Source organism: Oreochromis aureus, linkage group 18 (genome assembly GCF_013358895.1).
Source record: "Oreochromis aureus strain Israel breed Guangdong linkage group 18, ZZ_aureus, whole genome shotgun sequence".
NCBI lineage: Eukaryota > Metazoa > Chordata > Actinopteri > Cichliformes > Cichlidae > Oreochromis > Oreochromis aureus.
In genome coordinates this window covers 32,307,065-32,327,368 of record NC_052959.1, presented here as the reverse complement: position 1 = coordinate 32,327,368, position 20,304 = coordinate 32,307,065, and the positions used below count along the sequence as shown (strand labels likewise).

The following is a 20,304-nucleotide window of genomic DNA, read 5'->3' as shown; positions in this document are numbered from 1 at the left end:
CTGCTGCGGCCTACACTCTCCCCCCCGGTTTTCAGTCCCCCAAATCTCACTTCCGCGATCTCAGTCTTGGAATCTCAGTTCTGATCATCACACTTCCAATTCCAACCTGTTATAGACTGTCATACGCATTGGATTTATATTAATCATGAAATAGCAATTTTATGGACATTGTCTAGCGGGGGTTGGAGGAGGTTGCTGCACCATTGTGCAGCTGATATTTTACAAGCTTGAATTATGTTTTATCCTTTCCTGTCTGCAGATTTTGTAAATATTGGTATTTGGTAATTGCACTTTATATTCACTGTAAATAACAACCGTAATCACAATACCTGTGGTTGTACGTTTATTATACTTCACTCACCTCCCAGAGCCGAATCTGACATCTTCTGAATTAGGTCAACCACTCATAACCAACTCAATTTATCTTAGCTTATGTACTTGCTACATTATATAGCGCCAAATCACAACAAAAGTTGCCACTAGGTGCTTTATATTGTACAGTAGATAGCACAATAATAAATACAGAGAAAAACCCAACAATCATATGACCCCCTATGAGCAAGCACTTTGGCGACAGTGGGAAGGAAAAACTCACTTTTAACAGGAAGAAACCTCCGGCAGAACCAGGCTCAGGGAGGGGCGGCCATCTGCTGCGACCGGTTGGGGTGAAAGAAGGAAAACAGGATGAAAGACATGCTGTGGAAGAGAGACAGAGATTAATAACAGATATGATTCGATGCAGAGAGGTCTGTTAACACATAGTGAGTGAGAAAGGTGACTGGAAAGGGAAAACTCAATGCATCATGGGAATCCCCGGCAGCCTACATCTATTGCAGCATAACTAAGGGAGGATTCAGGGTCACCTGGTCCAGCCCTAACTATATGCTTTAGCAAAAGGAAAGTTTTAAGCCTAATCTTGAAAGTAGAGAGTGTCTGTCTCCCGAATCCAAACTGGAAGCTGGTTCCACAGAAGAGGGGCCTGAAAACTGAAGGCTCTCCCTCCCATTCTACTTTTAAATACTCTAGGAACAACAAGTAGGCCTGCAGTGTGAGAGCGAAGTGCTCTAATAGGGTGATATGGTACTACAAGGTCATTAAGATAAGATGGGGCCTGATTATTTAAGACCTTGTATGTGAGGAGCAGGATTTTGAATTCAATTCTGGATTTAACAGGAAGCCAATGAAGGGAAGCCAAAACAGGAGAAAACTGCTCTCTCTTTCTAGTCCCTGTCAGGACTCTTGCTGCAGCATTTTGGATTAGCTGAAGACTTTTCAGGGAGTTTTTAGGACATCCTGATAATAATGAATTACAGTAGTCCAGCCTGGAAGTAATGAATGCATGAACTAGTTTTTTAGTGTCACTCTGAGACAGGATATTTCTAACTTTAGAGATGTTGCGCAAATGGAAGAAAGCAGTCTTACATATTTGTTTAATATGTGCGTTGAAGGACATGTCCTGGTCAAAAATGACTCCAAGGTTCCTCACAGTGTTACTGGAGGCCAAGGTAATGCCATCCAGAGTAAGAATCTGGTTAGATACCACATTTCTAAGATTTTCAGGGCCGAGTACAATAACCTCAGTTTGATCTCAATTAAGAAGCAGAAAGTTAGCGGCCATCCAGGTCTTTATGTCTTTAAGACATTCCTGCAGTTTAACTAATTGGTGTGTGTTACCTGGCTTCATGGATAGATAGAGCTGCGTGTCATCAGCATAGCAGTGAAAATTTATGCTATGTCTTCTAATGATGCTGCCTATGGGAGGCATGTACAATGTAAATAGAATTGGTCCTAGCACTGAACCCTGTGGAACACCATAATTGACCTTAGTGTGTAAAGAGGACTCTCCATTTACTTGAACAAATTGGAGTCTATTAGATAGATATGATACAAACCACTGCAGTGCAGTACCTGTAATACCTACAGCATGTTCTAATCGCTCTAATAGGATATTATGGTCAACAGTATTGAACGCTGCACTGAGGTCTAGCAGGACAAGCACAGAGATGAGTCCACTGTCAGAGGCCATAAGAAGATCATTTGTAACCTTCACTAAAGCTGTTTCTGTGCTGTGATGAGCTCTGAAACCTGACTGAAACTCTTCAAATAAGCCATTCCTCTGCAGATGATCTGTTAGCTGTTTGACAACTACTCTTTCAAGGATGTTTGGTATGAAAGGAAGGTTGGAGATTGGCCTATAATTAACTAAGACAGCTGGGTCTAGGGATGCTTTTTGAGTAAAGGTTTAACTACAGCCACCTATTAGAGATAGTTTGATCATATTTAAGATTGAAGAATTAATTAATAGCAGGACTTCTTTGAGCAGTTTTGTAGGAATGGGGTCTAAAAGACACGTTGATGGTTTGGAGGAATTAATTATTGAAGTTAACTCAGAAAGATCAATTGGAGAAAAAGAGTCTAACTTAACATCGATGGTACTAAAAGTAGCTGTAGATAATATTACATCTGTGGGATGATTATTGGTAATTTTTTCTCTAATGATAAGAATTTTATTTGTGAAGAAGTTCATGAAGTCATTACTAGTTAACGTTAAAGGGATTGTTGGCTCAACAGAGCTCTGACTGTTTGTCAGCCTGGCTACAGTGCTGAAGAGAAACCTGGGGTTGTTCTTATTTTCTTCAATCAGTGACGAATAGTAAGATGTTCTGGCTTTGCGGAGGGCTTTCTTATAAAGCAGCAAACTATTTCTCCAGGCTAAATGATGATCCTCTAAATTTGTGACACGCCATTTCCTCTCCAGCTTACGAGTTATCTGCTTTAGGCTACGTGTTTGAGAATTATACCACGGAGTCAGGGACTTCTGATTTGAGGCTTTAGTTTTCACAGGAGCTACAGTATCCAGAGTCGTACGTAGTGAGGAGGTAAAATTATTAACAAGATAGTCGACCTCTGTTGGGGTCGCGTTCAGATAGCTGCTCTGCTCTATGTTGGTACAGGGCATTGAAGATGATAACAGTGGGTGGATTATATTCTTAAACTTAGTTACAGCACTTTCAGAAAGACATCTACTGTGATAAAGTCTACTCTCCACTGCTGTGTAATCAATTATTGTAAATGTAAATGTCATCAGGAAATGATCAGACAGCAGAGGGTTTTCAGGAAACACTGTTAAATGTTCAGTTTCTATGCCATATGTTAAAACAAGATCTAGAGTGTGATTAAAGTGGTGGGTGGGTTCTTTTACATTTTGAGAGAAGCCAATTGAGTCTAATAACAGATTAAATGCGATGTTGAGGCTGTCATTTCTAGCATCTACATGGATGTTAAAATCACCCACAATAATTATTTTATCTGAGCTGAGCACTAAATCAGATAAAAAGTCTGAGAAATCAGAGAGAAACTCTGTGTAAGGCCCAGGTGGACGATAGATGATAACAAGTAAGACTGGTTTCTGAGTTTTACAGCTGGGGTGGACGAGGCTAAGCATCAGGCTTTCAAATGAATTAAAAGTCTGTCTTGGTCTTTCGTTAATTGATAGACTGGTGTGAAAAATTGCTGCCACACCGCCCCCTCGGCCTGTGCTTCGAGATTTCTGGTAGTTAGAATGACTCGGAGGTGTTGATTCATTTAAACTAACATACTCATCCGGCTGCAACCAGGTTTCTGTAAGGCAGAGTAAATCGATTTGTTGACCAATTATTAAGTCATGTACTAACAGAGACTTGGAGGAGAGAGACCTAATATTTAATAATCCACATTTCACTGTTTTACTCTTTGGTTCAGATGTGGATTCTGTATTGTTCCTTCTTTTTGATTTTTTATGTTTAAGTTGTTTATTGCTGGTTTTTAGTTTGCTTTTTGTCTGTTTGGGAGCTGACACGGTCTCAATGGAGATGGGTTTTGGGGGGGTAGCAGGAGGAGAGAAGCTGCAGAGAGGCGTGTAAGACTGCAACTCTGCTTCCTGGTCCCAACTCTGGATAGTCATATTTTGGGGGGTTTAATAAATTGGTCCATATTTCTAGAAATGAGAGCTGCTCCATCTAAAGTGGGATGGATGCCATCTCTCCTAACAAGACCAGGTTTCCTCCAGAAGGTTTGCCAATTATCTATGAAGCCCACATCGTTTCTGGGACACCACTCAGACAGCCAGCAATTTGAGGAGAACATGCGGCTCAACATGTCACTCCTGGTCTGATTGGGGAGGGGACCAGAGAAAACTACAGAGTCCGACATTGTTTTGGCAAAGTTACACACCGATTCAATATTGATTTTAGTGACCTTCGATTGGCATAACCGGAATTATGATCTTACTGTATTTACGTTTACCCTTAGCCAGCAGCCCTGGAAGACAATTGACTGGTTGCCGGTGTCTCTAGCTTCACATGTCTGAGAACAGAATCACCAATTACCAGAGTTTGACCTCCGGCGGGTGTGTCGCCGAGTGGGGAAAAACGGTTAGACAGTTGTTGTTCCTAGAGTATTTAAAAGTAGAATGGGAGGGAGAGCCTTCAGTTTTCAGGCCCCTCTTCTGTGGAACCAGCTTCCAGTTTGGATTCGGGAGACAGACACTATCTCTACTTTCAAGATTAGGCTTAAAACTTTCCTTTTTACTAAAGCATATAGTTAGGGCTGGACCAGGTGACTCTGAATCCTCCCTTAGTTATGCTGCAATAGACGTAGGCTGCCGGGGATTCCCATGATGCATTGAGTTTTTCCTTTCCAGTCACCTTTCTCACTCACTATGTGTTAACAGACCTCTCTGCATTGAATCATATCTGTTATTAATCTCTGTCTCTCTTCCACAGCATGTCTTTATCCTGTCTTCCTTCTCTCACCCCAACTGGTCGGAGCAGATGGCCCCGCCCCTCCCTGAGCCTGGTTCTGCCGGAGGTTTCTTCCTGTTAAAAAAGTGAGTTTTTCCTTCCCACTGTCGCCAAAGTGCTTGCTCATAGGGGGTCATATGATTGTTGGGTTTTTCTCTGTATCTATTGTTGTACGATCTACTGTACAATATAAAGCGCCTTGAGGTGATTATTGTTGTGATTTGGAGCTATATAAATAAAATTGAATTGAATTGAATGTCTTAAGTTTTGTTGTTGTCATGTTTTACATAAAAAACTTCAAACTTTTATATTTTAAAATGACAGCAAAGTGACATGGAAAGATATTTTTCTTTAATGATGTTGCTGCAACAATCTCAAATACTAATTATTCTGGGATTTTTATTGTCAAACTATGAAATTTTCCAAATGTGTGTGAAGTAAAATGACCTTTCTCTGATGATGCAAACGTTGTGACCAAGACTTATTCAGGATTAACAACAAAAACTGTTTCGATAGCAGAAACATTCTGTCTTATATTTCTCACACGTTACCGTTAGTTTTACAAATACATTGTTCTTCATGTCGGTTTACGTGGATTTTATGAAACTGACTTTCACTAGTACAACTTGCATCTCACTACCAAGTGACTGTTGTTGGAATTTGGTGATGCATAGATAAAAGTGAATCGAAACTTCTGCTACACAGCTTACTAAGGGGTCCTGTGATGGGCAGTGTGCAATCACACAAAAGAACAACTTAAAATTCACCATAACCCTCACAGGAGAAAAGGGCAGTTTGGAATTCTAATTGACATTACAACTATTGCACATTACTCTAAAATCAGTGCAGTGAGAGTGACTTTAAGATCACAACCTGATTTAAAACAGAATCTAACATCAACATTCTTACCCCTGGAAATAGCTCTAAGATATTAAGAGAATATGGCAAATGAGATCACAGGATGTCCAGAAATGTACTTTAAAATGAGATCTTATTGTTTCATTGGAGCAGTAAAGTACCATAACAAAGAATAAGTGCAACTATGTACGACCAAATAGCACTGCTATGGAGTTTCCATGTTTTACATACAGATTCGAGCTGCTAGTCTCCTCTTGGAATTTTCTTATTTAAACGTTGGTGACTTAGAACCTCAAAGTTTAGCAGCACAACACTTGTTTCCTTTTTACCATCAAACATTACTCTAAGTCATCTGTGTTTATCGGTGCAATATGTCACCAATAAATTACACATTCATACTATGAACAAGGTGTCTAAAGAAATTACACACGGTATAAGAAAAACATTATAACATACAATTAGTGTTTTATGATAGTCTGAAATACTTTTAAAGCATAGGAATAAAAGTTTCAAAAAATCATGTTCTTTGATAATCACATTACATGCATCACTCTCTTAGGCTTCAAACTTTCCTTTTTGCGAAAGCTTTTCCGTTGCTGGCTAGTTGGGGCACATACAATTATGCGCCTGCAGCCTTTTGTGCTCCTGAAAAAAGGGGGCATAACATACTGACTAGTTGAGACAAAAAAGAAGGGCGCAACAACAAATAACTTATGCACCTGGGAACTTTTGTGCTTGAGGGAATTTAAAACATATAAATCAGCAGTTGAAAAACATGATGCTATCTAGTTGGGGACAAATAAAGAAGAGTGTCACAACGATAGTGGCTAGTTCAAACAATAAAGGTGTGCTGCGATGGTTATGCTCTCAACAATGAACTTTTCCATTCCTGTGTTATTTCAAAGAATAAAGCCGTTGGTTGAGACAAATGATGCCGTCTACATACGGGGGCAAAATAAAGAAGGGCATCGCGGCACTGCTTGCTAGGTCGCACAATAGCTGTAACTGTGCTCTCAACAATTAACCTTTACCAGCGGGGCTTTACTGTTCCTGGGAATTAAAAACAATAAACCATCAGTTTGAAAGAAAGGTGTACTGCGGCAGGGCTCTCGGCATAGTCAGGGTTTTAGAAGTGTCACAGCACTTAGTATTATTTCTATTTGCGTTAAAAACTAGCAGGCTCTGTGTCCCTCTTAGATCACCATTCCGAAAATTCAGATATTTAAATGAAATAATGAATCACGAAGATCCGTAAAATGCGGTCTGATTGAATTAAACTCTTATGAACAGTCATGATGTTTCTTTTTTTAAAAATGACTGCATAACTGCATGGTGAGACACTGGACCTGGATTTTGGTCCCAAAGAGAGCCACCAAGATAGAAAGAACCCGCACACACACACACACACACACACACACACACACCAAAAAAGACTTCTTTATATATAAATTAGTGCACTTTTCTTAGATGACCCAAAAAACGTTTGGGTGCCATGGGTGCATTCTCCCTTTGGCTTCTACCATCCATTTTGTCTTTAATTGAATCTTTCCATGGAATACACTTCAAGTGACAATAACGTTTCAAAAAACTTTAACTTTGAATGTTTTATTTTTGAAAAAGTGAAGCGTCTCCAGTGCACTCTGGTAACACTATGAAATTCAAATTTTCTTCTCTTTTTTCTCTTTTTTTCGTTTTTGTTTGTTTTTTTTAAACCTGATTTTCTTCTCTCAATGCATCATATTTAGGTGGAGCACCTGTGCTCTGATGGCATGCAATAAAGGCTACGCTTCTGAGATGAGGCCCTAGAGTTTCTATATAATCAAAACCAGAAACTGAGATTTTGAAGGACTTTATATTGTACAGTCTACGTCATTTGCAACAGCAACTGTATATATAAAAATATGAAAGATAAGTTTTTTGCTTACTCAGTGCGTCTAGTTCTGCTTTTGTCCCTAAAATAAACAATTGTAGTTTCTTTTGAGTCACTTATCAACTGACTTGACCTTTGCATCATTAAACCTAAATCTAGAAGTGAAACAATAGCTTATATTTGAACAGTGATGTTTATAGCGACCATAAAGACCACAGTTCTTTTACACACGTATCACAGTTCATGTTGACCCTATGCATAAATGTTTTCAGCAACAATGTTCAGTAAAATAAATCTTTACATCAAAATTATGGATTTAAAGTTGCAGTCTTAACCTGAACCCCACTAATTTTCAATAAATGTATCTTGCACATCTTTGGCTTGTGGAAAATGCGAAATAACTTTAAATGTAATATATTATAGACAGAAGTAGTATTTTTGTCCTTCCTCTGTGGTGCCTCCCAAGTAAAGCTAAAGGGGCGGGTCTTTCTCACAGAGTATATAATGTCTGAAACAACAGCACTCCCTCAGAAGTTCACATATATATCAGCTGTAAGTACAGCAATATTGTTTTGATATTCTCCTGCATGCCTTATTGTATGTCTTGGATAAATAATTAGATCTATGTAGTTGGCTGTTACTTACCTATATTTTTTCTTTTTTGTTATTATTTAGACAAAGATTTTGGATATAATTTAAATGTTTTTTGTTTTTGTTTTGTTTCTTAAATAAATGCTGTGTGTAACTTAAAGGTTAAATCTCTAGTAATCTCTCAGAAACGATGGACCCTACATTTTGACTTTTGCTGAGGTTTTTGTGTGTCAGTTCAGGGGCTTCGGTCCTTTACCCTCTGAGCTGCTGAAACTGATAACACAGACCTTCATGAAATGGCTTTCATGAAGGTCTGTGTTAAACAGAAAAAAAGACATGTAAAGAATGGAGCTTATCTTTGGTGTATCTTACATTTTATCTTTTACATGTGTAATGTGTCAAGTGTAATTTACTAACCAAATGTGTTTTTGTTTTATAATAATAGAATTTGGCAATGTGAAATATTTGAAAGTTACTCCACCTTATTTATTCGAGATGAATTATTAAGTCCGTAAATCCAGAATGAGGCCAAATAACTATAAGATTTAAAAAAATACAAATATGAAAGTGTGATTAATACTAATTATTGCCATGGCAGCCCTGGTATTTTGGATACTGTCACACAGAACCAGTCTATAAATAACTGTACTTGTGTTTTTCCTGCTGTAATATACCAAGGGCCTATTCTGAGTGGCTGGGATGTATACATGCCACGCTTAACATTTTGAACAGCAGGAGAATAAAAACTGAACTATTATCAAACTAAACCAGAGTGTCTGTGTCGTCTAGTCTAGACAAAAAGATGGACACTGAAGCCAGCAGAACGATGGAAATCGCGGCACTTGGCCGCCCATTCAGCCTTGGGATGCTGTATGACTGCCGCCAGGATGTAGTCGTACCTGGTAAGGATTCACATGTATTAACTAAATATAACTGAGCCATATTCCAAATTTACATCACCTCTGTAAATAAGCAACTTCCCCCTTTGGATAAATCAAATATTTATTCTGATTCTAATATTTGAAAGATAAATACATTTGTTTTAATAAGTATAATAGTGAATTCATGTTACACTTTATTAACCTTGGAAATTCCATTAAGATCAAATCTGTTTTGCAAGGGAGACCAGGCCAGTACTGCAGTCGCACAAACCCAAAACATCTTATAAAATGATAAGATCCTTACTGTGGCATGCAAAGTATAAATAGCCTACACATGTAAATAAGGCATTAAAGTCCAATCCAAACATCCATGGGCTTCTCTACAGGGAAAATAAATCTCCACCTTACAGTCTATTATGTTTATGACACAGACCTTAAACAAGAGGATCCTCCTAGGAAGAGATGCTATATTTTCTAGGAAACATCTTTAGTTTGACCATATTATTTCACTGACAAAATTACTAAATACTGGCTCATTCAGTCTGAAATCAGCCAATTTTTAGACCATTTTCTGCTCCAACATTTCCATTTTGCATAAATATTTAATGGCACAAAGTTTGAATATATATGAGTCGTACGAAATTTAAGCTTCATCTATCAACTGCTTTTCAAATATATATATTTTTTAATGGTCCGTCGACCTTCTTTCAAAACATTTTTGTTCATGAGTGAGGGAAGAGTGGTACGAGATTGACAGACTGATTAGGGCCATGGAAAACAAGTGGATGAATGGACTAATTAATGACAAAGATTCAAGATTCAAAGTGTTTATTAGTTTTACTGTTTGACAACTACTCTTTCAAGGATGTTTGATATGAAAGGAAGTGATAGGTTTGTAGCTTGAACCTATTCGCTGGAACGTTGAAGGCAATGTGATTACACAGCAAGCAAGACACGAGTAGGCAACATTCTTTATGTTTCACGTGCATGGGAGAGAACTGGACAGGCGCCGTTCCTTCGCTTGACCCCAGTTGCTCTCGTCCGTTCCCCCGTAACACTGCTCTTTTATTGTGGTTACATGAATATGCATAGGTTCATTAACATATGACATCTTATAGGTATACCGTGTGTGTGTGTGTGTGTGTGTGTGTATCTGTATCTGTGTGTGGGGGTCAAACTGTGACCCCAGGAAGACTCCCCAGAGCCGTCCATCTAAACAAAAGGCACTTAGCCTAAAACAGATATATATACGTTTATCCTACCATAAAACAATAAGACAAGGTACGACCTCTCCCATGCTCCTAAAATGTGGGTGTGAAAGTCAGAGAGCTCTGGAATGCACACAAAGCTTGCAGACTATTAAGGATCAAACCTCTACCAATCTACACCTAATTATAAAACTCTAAGAATATATGTGTAGATATTTCTAAGCATAAATGACAATCACAATACAAATCTAACAGGAAGGTTGGAGATTGGCCTATAATTAGCTAAGACAGCTGGGTCTAGAGATGGCTTTTTGAGTAAAGGTTTAACTACAGCCAGCTTGAAGGCCTGTGGTACATAGCCAATTATTAGAGATAGGTTGATCATATTTAAGATTGAAGAATTAATTAATGGCAGGACTTCTTTGAGCAGTTTTGTAGGAATGGGGTCTAAAAGACACGTTGATGGTTTGGAGGAAGTAATTATTGAAGTTAACTCAGAAAGATCAATTGGAGAAAAAGAGTCTAACTTAACGTCAATGGTACTAAAAGTAGCTGTAGATAATATTACATCTGTGGGATGATTATTGGTAATTTTTCAACCTGGCTACAGTGCTGAAGAGAAACCTGGGGTTGTTCTTATTTTCTTCAATCAGTGACGAATAGTAAGATGTTCTGGCTTAGCGGAGGGCTTTCTTATAAAGCAGCAAACTATTTCTCCAGGCTAAATGATGATCCTCTAAATTTGTGACACGCCATTTCCTCTCCAGCTTACGAGTTATCTGCTTTAGGCTACGTGTTTGAGAATTATACCACGGAGTCAGGGACTTCTGATTTGAGACCTTAGTTTTCACAGGAGCTACAGTATCCAGAGTCGTACGTAGTGAGGAGGTAAAATTATTAACAAGATAATCGACCTCTGTTGGAGTAGCGCTCAGATAGCTGCTCTGCTCTTTGTTGGTACAGGGCATTGAAGATGATAACAGTGGGTGGATTATATTCTTTAACTTAGTTACAGCACTTTCAGAAAGACATCTACTTTGATAAAGTCTACTCTCCACTGCTGTGTAATCAATTATTGTAAATGTAAATGTCATCAGGAAATGATCAGACAGCAGAGGGTTTTCAGGAAACACTGTTAAATGTTCAGTTTCTATGCCATATGTTAAAACAAGATCTAGAGTGTGATTAAAGTGGTGGGTGGGTTCTTTTACATTTTGAGAGAAGCCAATTGAGTCTAATAACAGATTAAATGCCATGTTGAGGCTGTCATTTTTAGCATCTACATGGATGTTAAAATCACCCACAATAATTATTTTATCTGAGCTGAGCACTAAATCAGTTAAAAGTCTGAGAAATCAGAGAGAAACTCTGTGTAAGGCCCAGGTGGACGATAGATGATAACAAGTAAGACTGGTTTCTGAGTTTTACAGCTGGGGTGGACGAGGCTAAGCATCAGGCTTTCAAATGAATTAAAAGTCTGTCTTGGTCTTTCGTTAATTAATAGGCTGGTGTGAAAATTGCTGCCACACCGCCCCTCGGCCTGTGCTTCGAGGTTTCTGGTAATTAGAATGACTCGGGGTGTTGATTCATTTAAGCTAACATAATCATCCTGCTGCAACCAGGTTTCTGTAAGGCAGAGTAAATCGATTTGTTGACCAATTATTAAGTCATGTACTAACAGAGACTTGGAGGAGAGAGACCTAATATTTAATAATCCACATTTCACTGTTTTACTCTTTGGTTCAGATGTGGATACTGTATTGTTCTTTTTCTTTGTGATTTTTTATGTTTAAATTGTTTATTGCTGGTTTTTGGTTTGTTTTTGTCTTTTGGGAGCTGACACGGTCTCTATGGAGATGGGTTTTTGGGGGTAGCAGGAGGAGAGAAGCTGCAGAGAGGCGTGTAAGACTGCAACTCTGCTTCCTGGTCCCAACTCTGGATAGTCATATTTTGGGGGTTTAATAAATTGGTCCATATTTCTAGAAATGAGAGCTGCTCCATCCAAAGTGGGATGGATGCCGCCTCTCCTAACAAGACCAGGTTTCCTCCAGAAGGTTTGCCAATTATCTATGAAGCCCACATCGTTTCTGGGACACCACTCAGACAGCCAGCAATTTAAGGAGAACATGCGGCTCAACATGTCACTCCTGGTCTGATTGGGAGGGGACCAGAGAAAACTACAGAGTCCGACATTGTTTTGGCAAAGTTACACACCGCTTCAATATTGATTTTAGTGACCTCCGATTATGCGTAACTGGTGTCATTACTGCCGACGTGAATTATGATCTTACTGTATTTACGCTTACCCTTAGCCAGCAGTTTTAAATTTCCTTCAATGTCGCCTGCTCTGGCCCCTGGAAGACAATTGACTATGGTTGCCGGTGTCTCTAGCTTCACATGTCTGAGAACAGAATCACCAATTACCAGAGTTTGACCCCGGCGGTGTGTCACCGAGTGGGGAAAAAGTTAGACACATGAACAGGTTGGTGGTGTACCTGGGGCTTCTGTTTAGGACTATGCTTCCTCCTCACCGTCACCCAGCCGCCCTCTTTCCCCAGCTGCTTGGGGTCTGCCGGGAACAGCTAGCGGGCCTCGTTATCTTCGGCTGCACCAGCTACAGGGGCCTGGCTAGCTACGGGTGAATGAAGGGTGCGGCCGAGTCTCCAATTCAGTAATCCTGGCCTCCAGAGCTGCAAATATGCTACATTTGTTACAGGTATCATTACTGCTAAAGGAGGCCGAGGAGTAACTAAACATCTGACACAATGAGCAGGAAAGTGCAGGAGGGACAGGTGACGTAGCCATGGTGCTAATGAGTCGGCTACGAGCTAAGCTAAGCTAGCGAAACAGTACAGAGACAGTGAGTGAATACTTTGGCTATAAATTAGGCAGTGAGTACACAGAAAGGGTGATTCAGATGAAGCACGCTAAGATTATACTATGAAAAAGGGATGTATCAAAAGATTTAAATTAAATTGCTAAGCAGAAAAGCTACTCAGAAACACCACTGTGTTTGAGCAGGAACAGGAAGTGATACTCTACCGCAGAGCGAGCGAACACCAAGTGACAGCGCCACCAAACGCCACCAATACTGTTCTGAGAACAGTATTTATTATAACTCAGCAGTATAATGCATCATAAAACAATATCATTCATTCACAATAAATCAACGGTCTAATGTAATGCAAATCAGTTTAACAAATGTAATAGTTATCCCCTTCTTCTAATTCAGGAGAATACTGCAAACTAAAACTACATAATATTTCACAATCTTTAATTAGGGGTATAACATGGCATAAGGTAATATTATAATCCCACAAACGAAAATCATACATGATTCCAAACATTTTTTACAAATAAATAACTGAAAAGTGGGGTGTGCGTAATTATTCAGCCCCCTGAGTCAATACTTTGTAGAACCACCTTTTGCTGCAATTCCAGCTGCCAGTCTTTTAGGGTATGTCTCTACCAGCTTTGCACATCTAGAGACTGAAATCTTTGCCCATTCTTCTTTGCAAAACAGCTCCAGCTCAGTCAGATTAGATGGACAGCGTTTGTGAACAGCAGTTTTCAGATCTTGCCACAGATTCTTGATTGGATTTAGATCTGGACTTTGACTGGGCCATTCTAACACATGGATATGTTTTGTTTTAAACCATCCCATTGTTGCCCTGCTTTATGTTTAGGGTCGTTGTCCTGCTGGAAGGTGAACCTCCGCCCCAGTCTCAAGTCTTTTGCAGACTCCAAGAGGTTTTCTTCCAAGATTGCCCTGTATTTGGCTCCATCCATCTTCCCATCAACTCTGACCAGCTTCCCTGTCCCTGCTGAAGAGAAGCACCCCCAGAGCATGATGCTGCCCCCACCATATTTGACAGTGGGGATGGTGTGTTCTATGGAGTTAAATCAGGGCCATAATGTTTGTTTAGTTAAAAAAAAAATTGAAATCGAAAATATGTAAACTGAAAGCAAAAGTCACATTTTTAGAGTGAACTTTGAAAAAGACAGAGTTGGATTTAAAATTTTCAGATTCAGATCTTTTAAATTAATGTACAAAAAAAAATTCTTCAGATTCGGATTTTTCTCTCAGCTTCAATTTTTTTTTTTCACTTTCAGATCTCTATTTTTCAGTTACAGACTTTTGGCCCTGTTTTGGCGTGGTGGGCGTGGCTACACACAGAGGGGCGGGGAATCATGAGTGACAGCAGACCGCTGCAGGCTCAAGATGGTCCATTTTTCATGTTGCCTTCAGGAAACCTGGGAATGAACATAATTTATCAAACACCTGCTGCACTGTATTATTTGATAATGTTTAGAAAACATGTCATGCATAACTGCTAAAACTCAGTTACTAAAGCTCTTTCAAGCAGTAATGTGTACAAATTACGCCGTAACTGATCAATTATGAGACGTTTTCCCAGCCACTACGTGAGAAGTGGTCATTCCCCATGCTCTCAAAGTAGCGCGCATTGTATAGGGCTTTGGAGTTGACGTCACGCCGCGGAGCGCGGCGCCATTTTCGGGGTCTACGAATCAAGAGAGACACTCTGTTGGAACGACGTCGACAAGAATCATGCTTAAAAGCAGCTCCAAAGAAAACGGACGGTATAGAGACCGATTGCGTCCAGAGGCGAAGCTGCGGTACTTGCAGAAAATAGCGTGCATTGGAAATGTGGACCCGTATGAAACACGGCCGTGGAGTAGAAACCCTGAAGACCAACCGCTACTGACATAACCTCACATATTTTCATACCTTATCTGTGCAGTCAGCGAGTACAAGTCGTCATTCAAACAAAGGTAAGTCAGCTCGAGTACTGCGTGTGAAATGCGTTTGATTTTCCCCCAAACATTCAGATTAGTGCAGCATAAATTCACTCATGAGGGGGAAATTACAGTGAGAACATGTGGAGGCTGTTAGGTGGATAACATAGTGAGTTCAGTACATTGATGAGACATTGTCCTGAAGGATTTAGTTATTCTTTATGGTTAAAGAAATTGCAATGATTTATTCATATTTATTATAAATAATTTAAATATACATCTTGCTTCTGTGTTTGTGTCCTGTGTCACTAAAAATGCATTTTATTTTAATTTTATACATTGGTTAATGACCTGCAGAATCTCCTTATCATATTAAGTGATTCATAATTGTCACTTTATGCTTTCTCCATCTCTAAAGTGATGACATCCTTGCATTACATACTTTAGGTTCATTTTCTGCAGGCAGGTTTCTGACAGAAAACAGGCAGATTTACCCTATAAAATGCAGCGTTTTATAGATGGACACATAAAGAAATGAAAAATTACATGTATGTGCTAACTTTCTAAACACTGTCACATTTATGATAAAGTAGATAAAACACATTTATGTCGGCCTTGGCTCATAGTTCTTGTCTTTAAATGAACTTTGTCTGTGTGTGTTTCAGGTGCTGCACTCTCAAAGACTGAATGAACCAGCATTGCAGCCATGGGTCACTGTGAGCATCACAGGGAAGGTTGAAGCCGCCCACTGCACCTGTATGGCCGGAGTCGCTGAGACCTGCAGCCATGTCGCTGCTCTTCTGTTTAATGTAGAAGCAACAGTGCGGATCTGTGGCACAAGGCCTGTTACAGATGAACCTGCATACTGGTTTTTGCTGGGTAATGTGACCAAGACACAGCCAGAGGTTGGCCATAAGATAGACTTCTCCTCTTCAGCTGCCCAAAAAAAGGCTCTTGATCAAAACATAAACAGACCATCCGTAGTGAAAGGTAAAAGGAGCCGTCCTCAAAAAAGAAAAATCCCACCTGCTACTGTGGAGGAGTTGTCACTGCTATAATGCCATAATGTTTTATCTAGGGGTCTAGATTTATGCCTGTAGTGCACTGCCATGTAAATAATTTGCATTTACTGAATATGTACTGAGTACCACTGTTCAAAAATTGAATAAAGAAACAAACTAAGTTTTGCCTCTTTTTTTTTTATTATTAAAACCACTTTATAGAAAATCACATCAGTTACAATGTAGAATCCATGTCATTTATAGTTTATAAAAGACAAAATGTTTACATAAAATCATGACAGTGTTTACATGATATCACCCACTACTAACATTATTTACTGTATCTTTTGAAAAAAAATACCACTATTTATACAGCAAAAGACTTAAGAATATTTAACAGGAGCAAGTTTCATTTTCCCTGGTTTTACTACCACACTGTTCACCAAACGCAGCAAACCTTCACCATCTTATCCAGAAGGGTCACCTCTTCACCCTCACATGGAAGAAGTAATCTGATTGGCATGGTGGTATGTTTGAAGCAGGTCCCTTATGTAGCGCTGGAACCCAGTCACGATGTGTTTCATCCATTTCATAGGCTGGTTTGCTGCAATAATGCCAAATAATTAGAAACTCTATAAATAGAAGGTAGTTCTGCAAAATCACTCAGTAGGATGTTTGTTCTAATTTGCTATGACCTCAGAGCGCATCGAAAACCGGAACCAGATAATGGATGGATGAGAGTCTTGCAACATTGCCAGAAGCGCAGGTGATGAAGACTGCATCCCAAGCCCGATTAGTTATGGAGTCTTTTAAAATGTTTTCCATATTTTTGGGGAAGGATCAAATTGTTAATATTACTTTACCTTTCGAAGTAAGTTTCAGCCGAAAATGATAGCGAGGCATTTCTGTTGAGCTAGCATTTCAGCAAAAAACGTTATAAAATAAAAAAAAAGGGAAAAAAAATTAACCGTAACAATAGCCACTTCTTAAATTCGTAGTATTCACAGACTGCAGTGTAATTGTTCCAAACTTGAACACTCACCTGATTGTTCGCGCCAGCAGTGTTGTTGGAAGACGACGCCATCGTTCACTGAGGGACAAGTTAACAGCAGCCCCCACCCGATACAATGCGCGCTACTTTGAGAGCATGGGGAATGACCACTTCTCACGTAGTGGCTGGGAAAACGTCTCATAATTGATCAGTTACGGCGTAATTTGTACACATTACTGCTTGAAAGAGCTTTAGTAACTGAGTTTTAGCAGTTATGCATGACATGTTTTCTAAACATTATCAAATAATACAGTGCAGCAGGTGTTTGATAAATTATGTTCATTCCCAGGTTTCCTGAAGGCAACATGAAAAATGGACCATCTTGAGCCTGCAGCGGTCTGCTGTCACTCATGATTCCCCGCCCCTCTGTGTGTAGCCACGCCCACCACGCCAAAACAGGGCCAAAAGTCTGTAACTGAAAAATAGAGATCTGAAAGTGAAAAAAAAAAATTGAAGCTGAGAGAAAATCCGAATCTGAAGAATTTTTTTTGTACATTAATTTAAAAGATCTGAATCTGAAAATTTTAAATCCAACTCTTTCTTTTTCAAAGTTCACTCTAAAAATGTGACTTTTGCTTTCAGTTTACATATTTTCGATTTCAAATTTTTTTTTAACTAAACAAACATTATGGCCCTGATTTAACTCCATAGTGTTCAGAGTGATGTGCAGTGTTAGTTTTCCGCTACACATAGTGTTTTGCATTTTGGCCAAAAAGTTCCATTTTGGTCTCATCTGACCAGAGCACCTTCTTCCACATGTTTGCTGTGTCCCCCACATGGCTTGTGGCAAACTGCAAACGGGACTTCTTATGGTTTTCTGTTAACAATGGCTTTCTTCTTGCCACTCTTCCTTAAAGGCCAACTTTGTGCAGTGCACGACTAATAGTTGTCCTATGGACAGATTCCCCCACCTGAGCTGTAGATCTCTGCAGCTCGTCCAGAGTCACCATGGGCCTCTTGGCTGCATCTCTGATCAGCGCTCTCCTTGTTCGGCCTGTGAGTTTAGGTGGACGGCCTTGTCTTGGTAGGTTTACAGTTGTGCCATACTCCTTCCATTTCTGAATGATGGCTTGAACAGTGCTCCGTGGGATGTTCAAGGCTTGGGAAATCTTTTTGTAGCCTAAGCCTGCTTTACATTTCTCAATAAATTTATCCCTGACCTGTCTGGTGTGTTCTTTGGACGTCATGGTGTTGTTGCTCCCAATATTCTCTTAGACAACCTCTGAGGCCGTCACAGAGCAGCTGTATTTGTACTGACATTAGATTACACACAGGTGCACTCTGTTTAGTCATTAGCACTCATCAGGCAATGTCTATGGGCAACTGACTGCACTCAGACCAAAGGGGGCTGAATAATTACGCACACCCCACTTTGCAGTTATTTATTTGTAAAAAATGTTTGGAATCATGTATGATTTTCGTTCCACCTCTCACGTGTACACTACTTTGTGTTGGTCTTTCACGTGGAATTCCAATGAAATTGATTCATGTTTGTGGCTGTAATGTGACAGAATGTGGGAAACTTCAAGGGGGGGTGAATACTTTTGCAAGCCACTGTATGCAGCTTAACATGTCACAACTCTGACTGATTGAGGACTGGACAAAATAAAACTACAGTCAGACATTTTGTGGCAGTTACAGACTGACTCAATATTAATTTTGGTGACCTTCAATTAAGCCAAATAGGTTTCATTATTGCCAATGTGAATTGTGATTTCACCAAATCTATATTTATCCTTAGCCAGTAGTTTCAGGTTCTTTCAATGCTGCCTGCTCTGGCCCCTCCGTGTGGTTCACAAACTACTGTTAAATGTCCCAGTTCTTTGATCTTTGGGCTGAAAGAAGAACAACACTCGGTGTATAAATGCTCCATCAACAATCTCTCTATTCCATACAATTCTCATTATTCCATACAACACTTTGAGCATTAAAGAACGTCTAGATGGGAGATGTGGACAGGAGGGTGTCTGCCAAATATCAAAGTGTTTGAGCGTTTCTCACATTCTTATAGCTTTGGGCCCCCTTCCGAAGTCATAAAACCTAAACATCCACATTCTTTCTCTCTCTCAGTGAGCCTAAGTTATGACCTTGGCTTCCTGTGCAGTATGTTCTGTTCTTTCTAATCAGACAAATAAGGCCATTATTCTCTGCAAACAGTATTTCTTATGAATCAGCAGTATAATGTTTTCCGGCGCCGCTCCGAGCTGGCAGCCAGTATCAGCAGCTCCGACCTGACCGAGTCCCTTTTTATCTTTAATATATGTTTCTCTGTTGTTTTTGTGTTTTTTGTTTTTGTTTTTCTATTGTGGAGTGCTGTCCCCCACAATGGAGCTCAGAATACTATGGACAATGGTGTTCTTTTTTACATTTTTTACGGCGTCTTTGTCCGGAGAGTGCGTGGAGGTCCGACCTCCCATTGTTTACAGCAGGGATCAGCTGTTAGCCCTCGGAGCCTCCGCTGCCATGCCTACCGCCGAGCAAGCTAACATCCCCCGCGAAGTGAGGAGGAAGAGACGCGGTACTCGGGCCGGGATCGGGCGTCGCAGTAAAGTTAGGAGGTACCGGCCAGCGATTCCATCTATTATTATGGGGAATGTGAGATCTCTCCCCAATAAAGTAGACGAACTGGCGGCTCTTACCCGACATCAGAGGAGCTACAGGGAGTGCAGCCTGATGTGCTTCACAGAGTCGTGGCTAACTGCGCTAACTCCGGACTCACACGTAAACATGGATGGTTTTCATCTGATCCAGGCCGACAGAACAACAGAGAGTGGTAAGAAGAGAGGAGGGGGTCTGGCTGTGTTTGTGAATGATAGATGGTGTAACTCTGGACATTTATCTATCAAAGAGACGCTATGCTGTAAGGACATTGAGCTGCTAGCGGTTAGCATGAGATCGTACTATCTACCGCGAGAGTTTACACACGTGATTATGATAGCTGTGTATGCTATCATCAGCTGTGTATGTGGAACAGCCTGAAGACAATCTCAGGACAAAAACCAACCCCCCAGGCTGCAGGAGACTTGGGGTGGGTGAATGACCTAAATAAATATTTTAATAGGTTTGATCAACCACCCACCCCTCCCACAGCATCATCCCCCCTGCTGCAATCTCCTTCATCTTCAGGGACTGCCTGTCCTTCATCTCAGGACTTCACACCTCTCAGCTTCACAGCTCCCAGTCATTACACCCACCCCCGGCTTCTGTGGACTCCAACATACACACCCCTCCCCCAAAACCCCCTCTCTCCATCTCAGCACTTCAAGTGAGGAACGAGCTCAGCAAGATCAAGGTGCGTGGGCTGC

General features: G+C 40.2%; 1 protein-coding gene across 2 annotated transcripts; it reads left to right on the top strand.

The window, feature by feature from the left end:
* Positions 1–8,889: 8,889 nt before the first annotated feature.
* LOC120434274 lies at positions 8,890–20,092 on the top strand. Of its 2 annotated transcripts, none has more exons than XR_005609025.1 (2): positions 8,890–9,002; positions 13,876–13,934. XR_005609025.1 is itself a non-coding variant. In XM_039602074.1 (2 exons), the coding sequence occupies exons 1-2, from the start codon at positions 8,903–8,905 to the stop codon at positions 19,976–19,978; spliced, it is 768 nt and encodes a 255-aa protein (XP_039458008.1). In that variant the 5' UTR covers positions 8,897–8,902; the 3' UTR covers positions 19,979–20,092. The 2 variants fall into 2 exon arrangements, 1 of the variants encoding a protein (XP_039458008.1); XM_039602074.1 differs by lacking the exon at positions 13,876–13,934 and adding an exon at positions 19,311–20,092 and having other exon boundaries at positions 8,897–9,002.
* Positions 20,093–20,304: the final 212 nt, after the last annotated feature.

Bases quoted from the DNA above. Each gene is read 5' to 3' on its own strand.
- LOC120434274 (XM_039602074.1), top strand. From the start codon at position 8,903: ATGGACACTGAAGCCAGCAGAACGATGGAAATCGCGGCACTTGGCCGC. The intron at 9,003-19,310 runs GTAAGGATTCAC...TCTATTGTGGAG, and splicing joins CCAGGATGTAGTCGTACCTG to TGCTGTCCCCCACAATGGAG.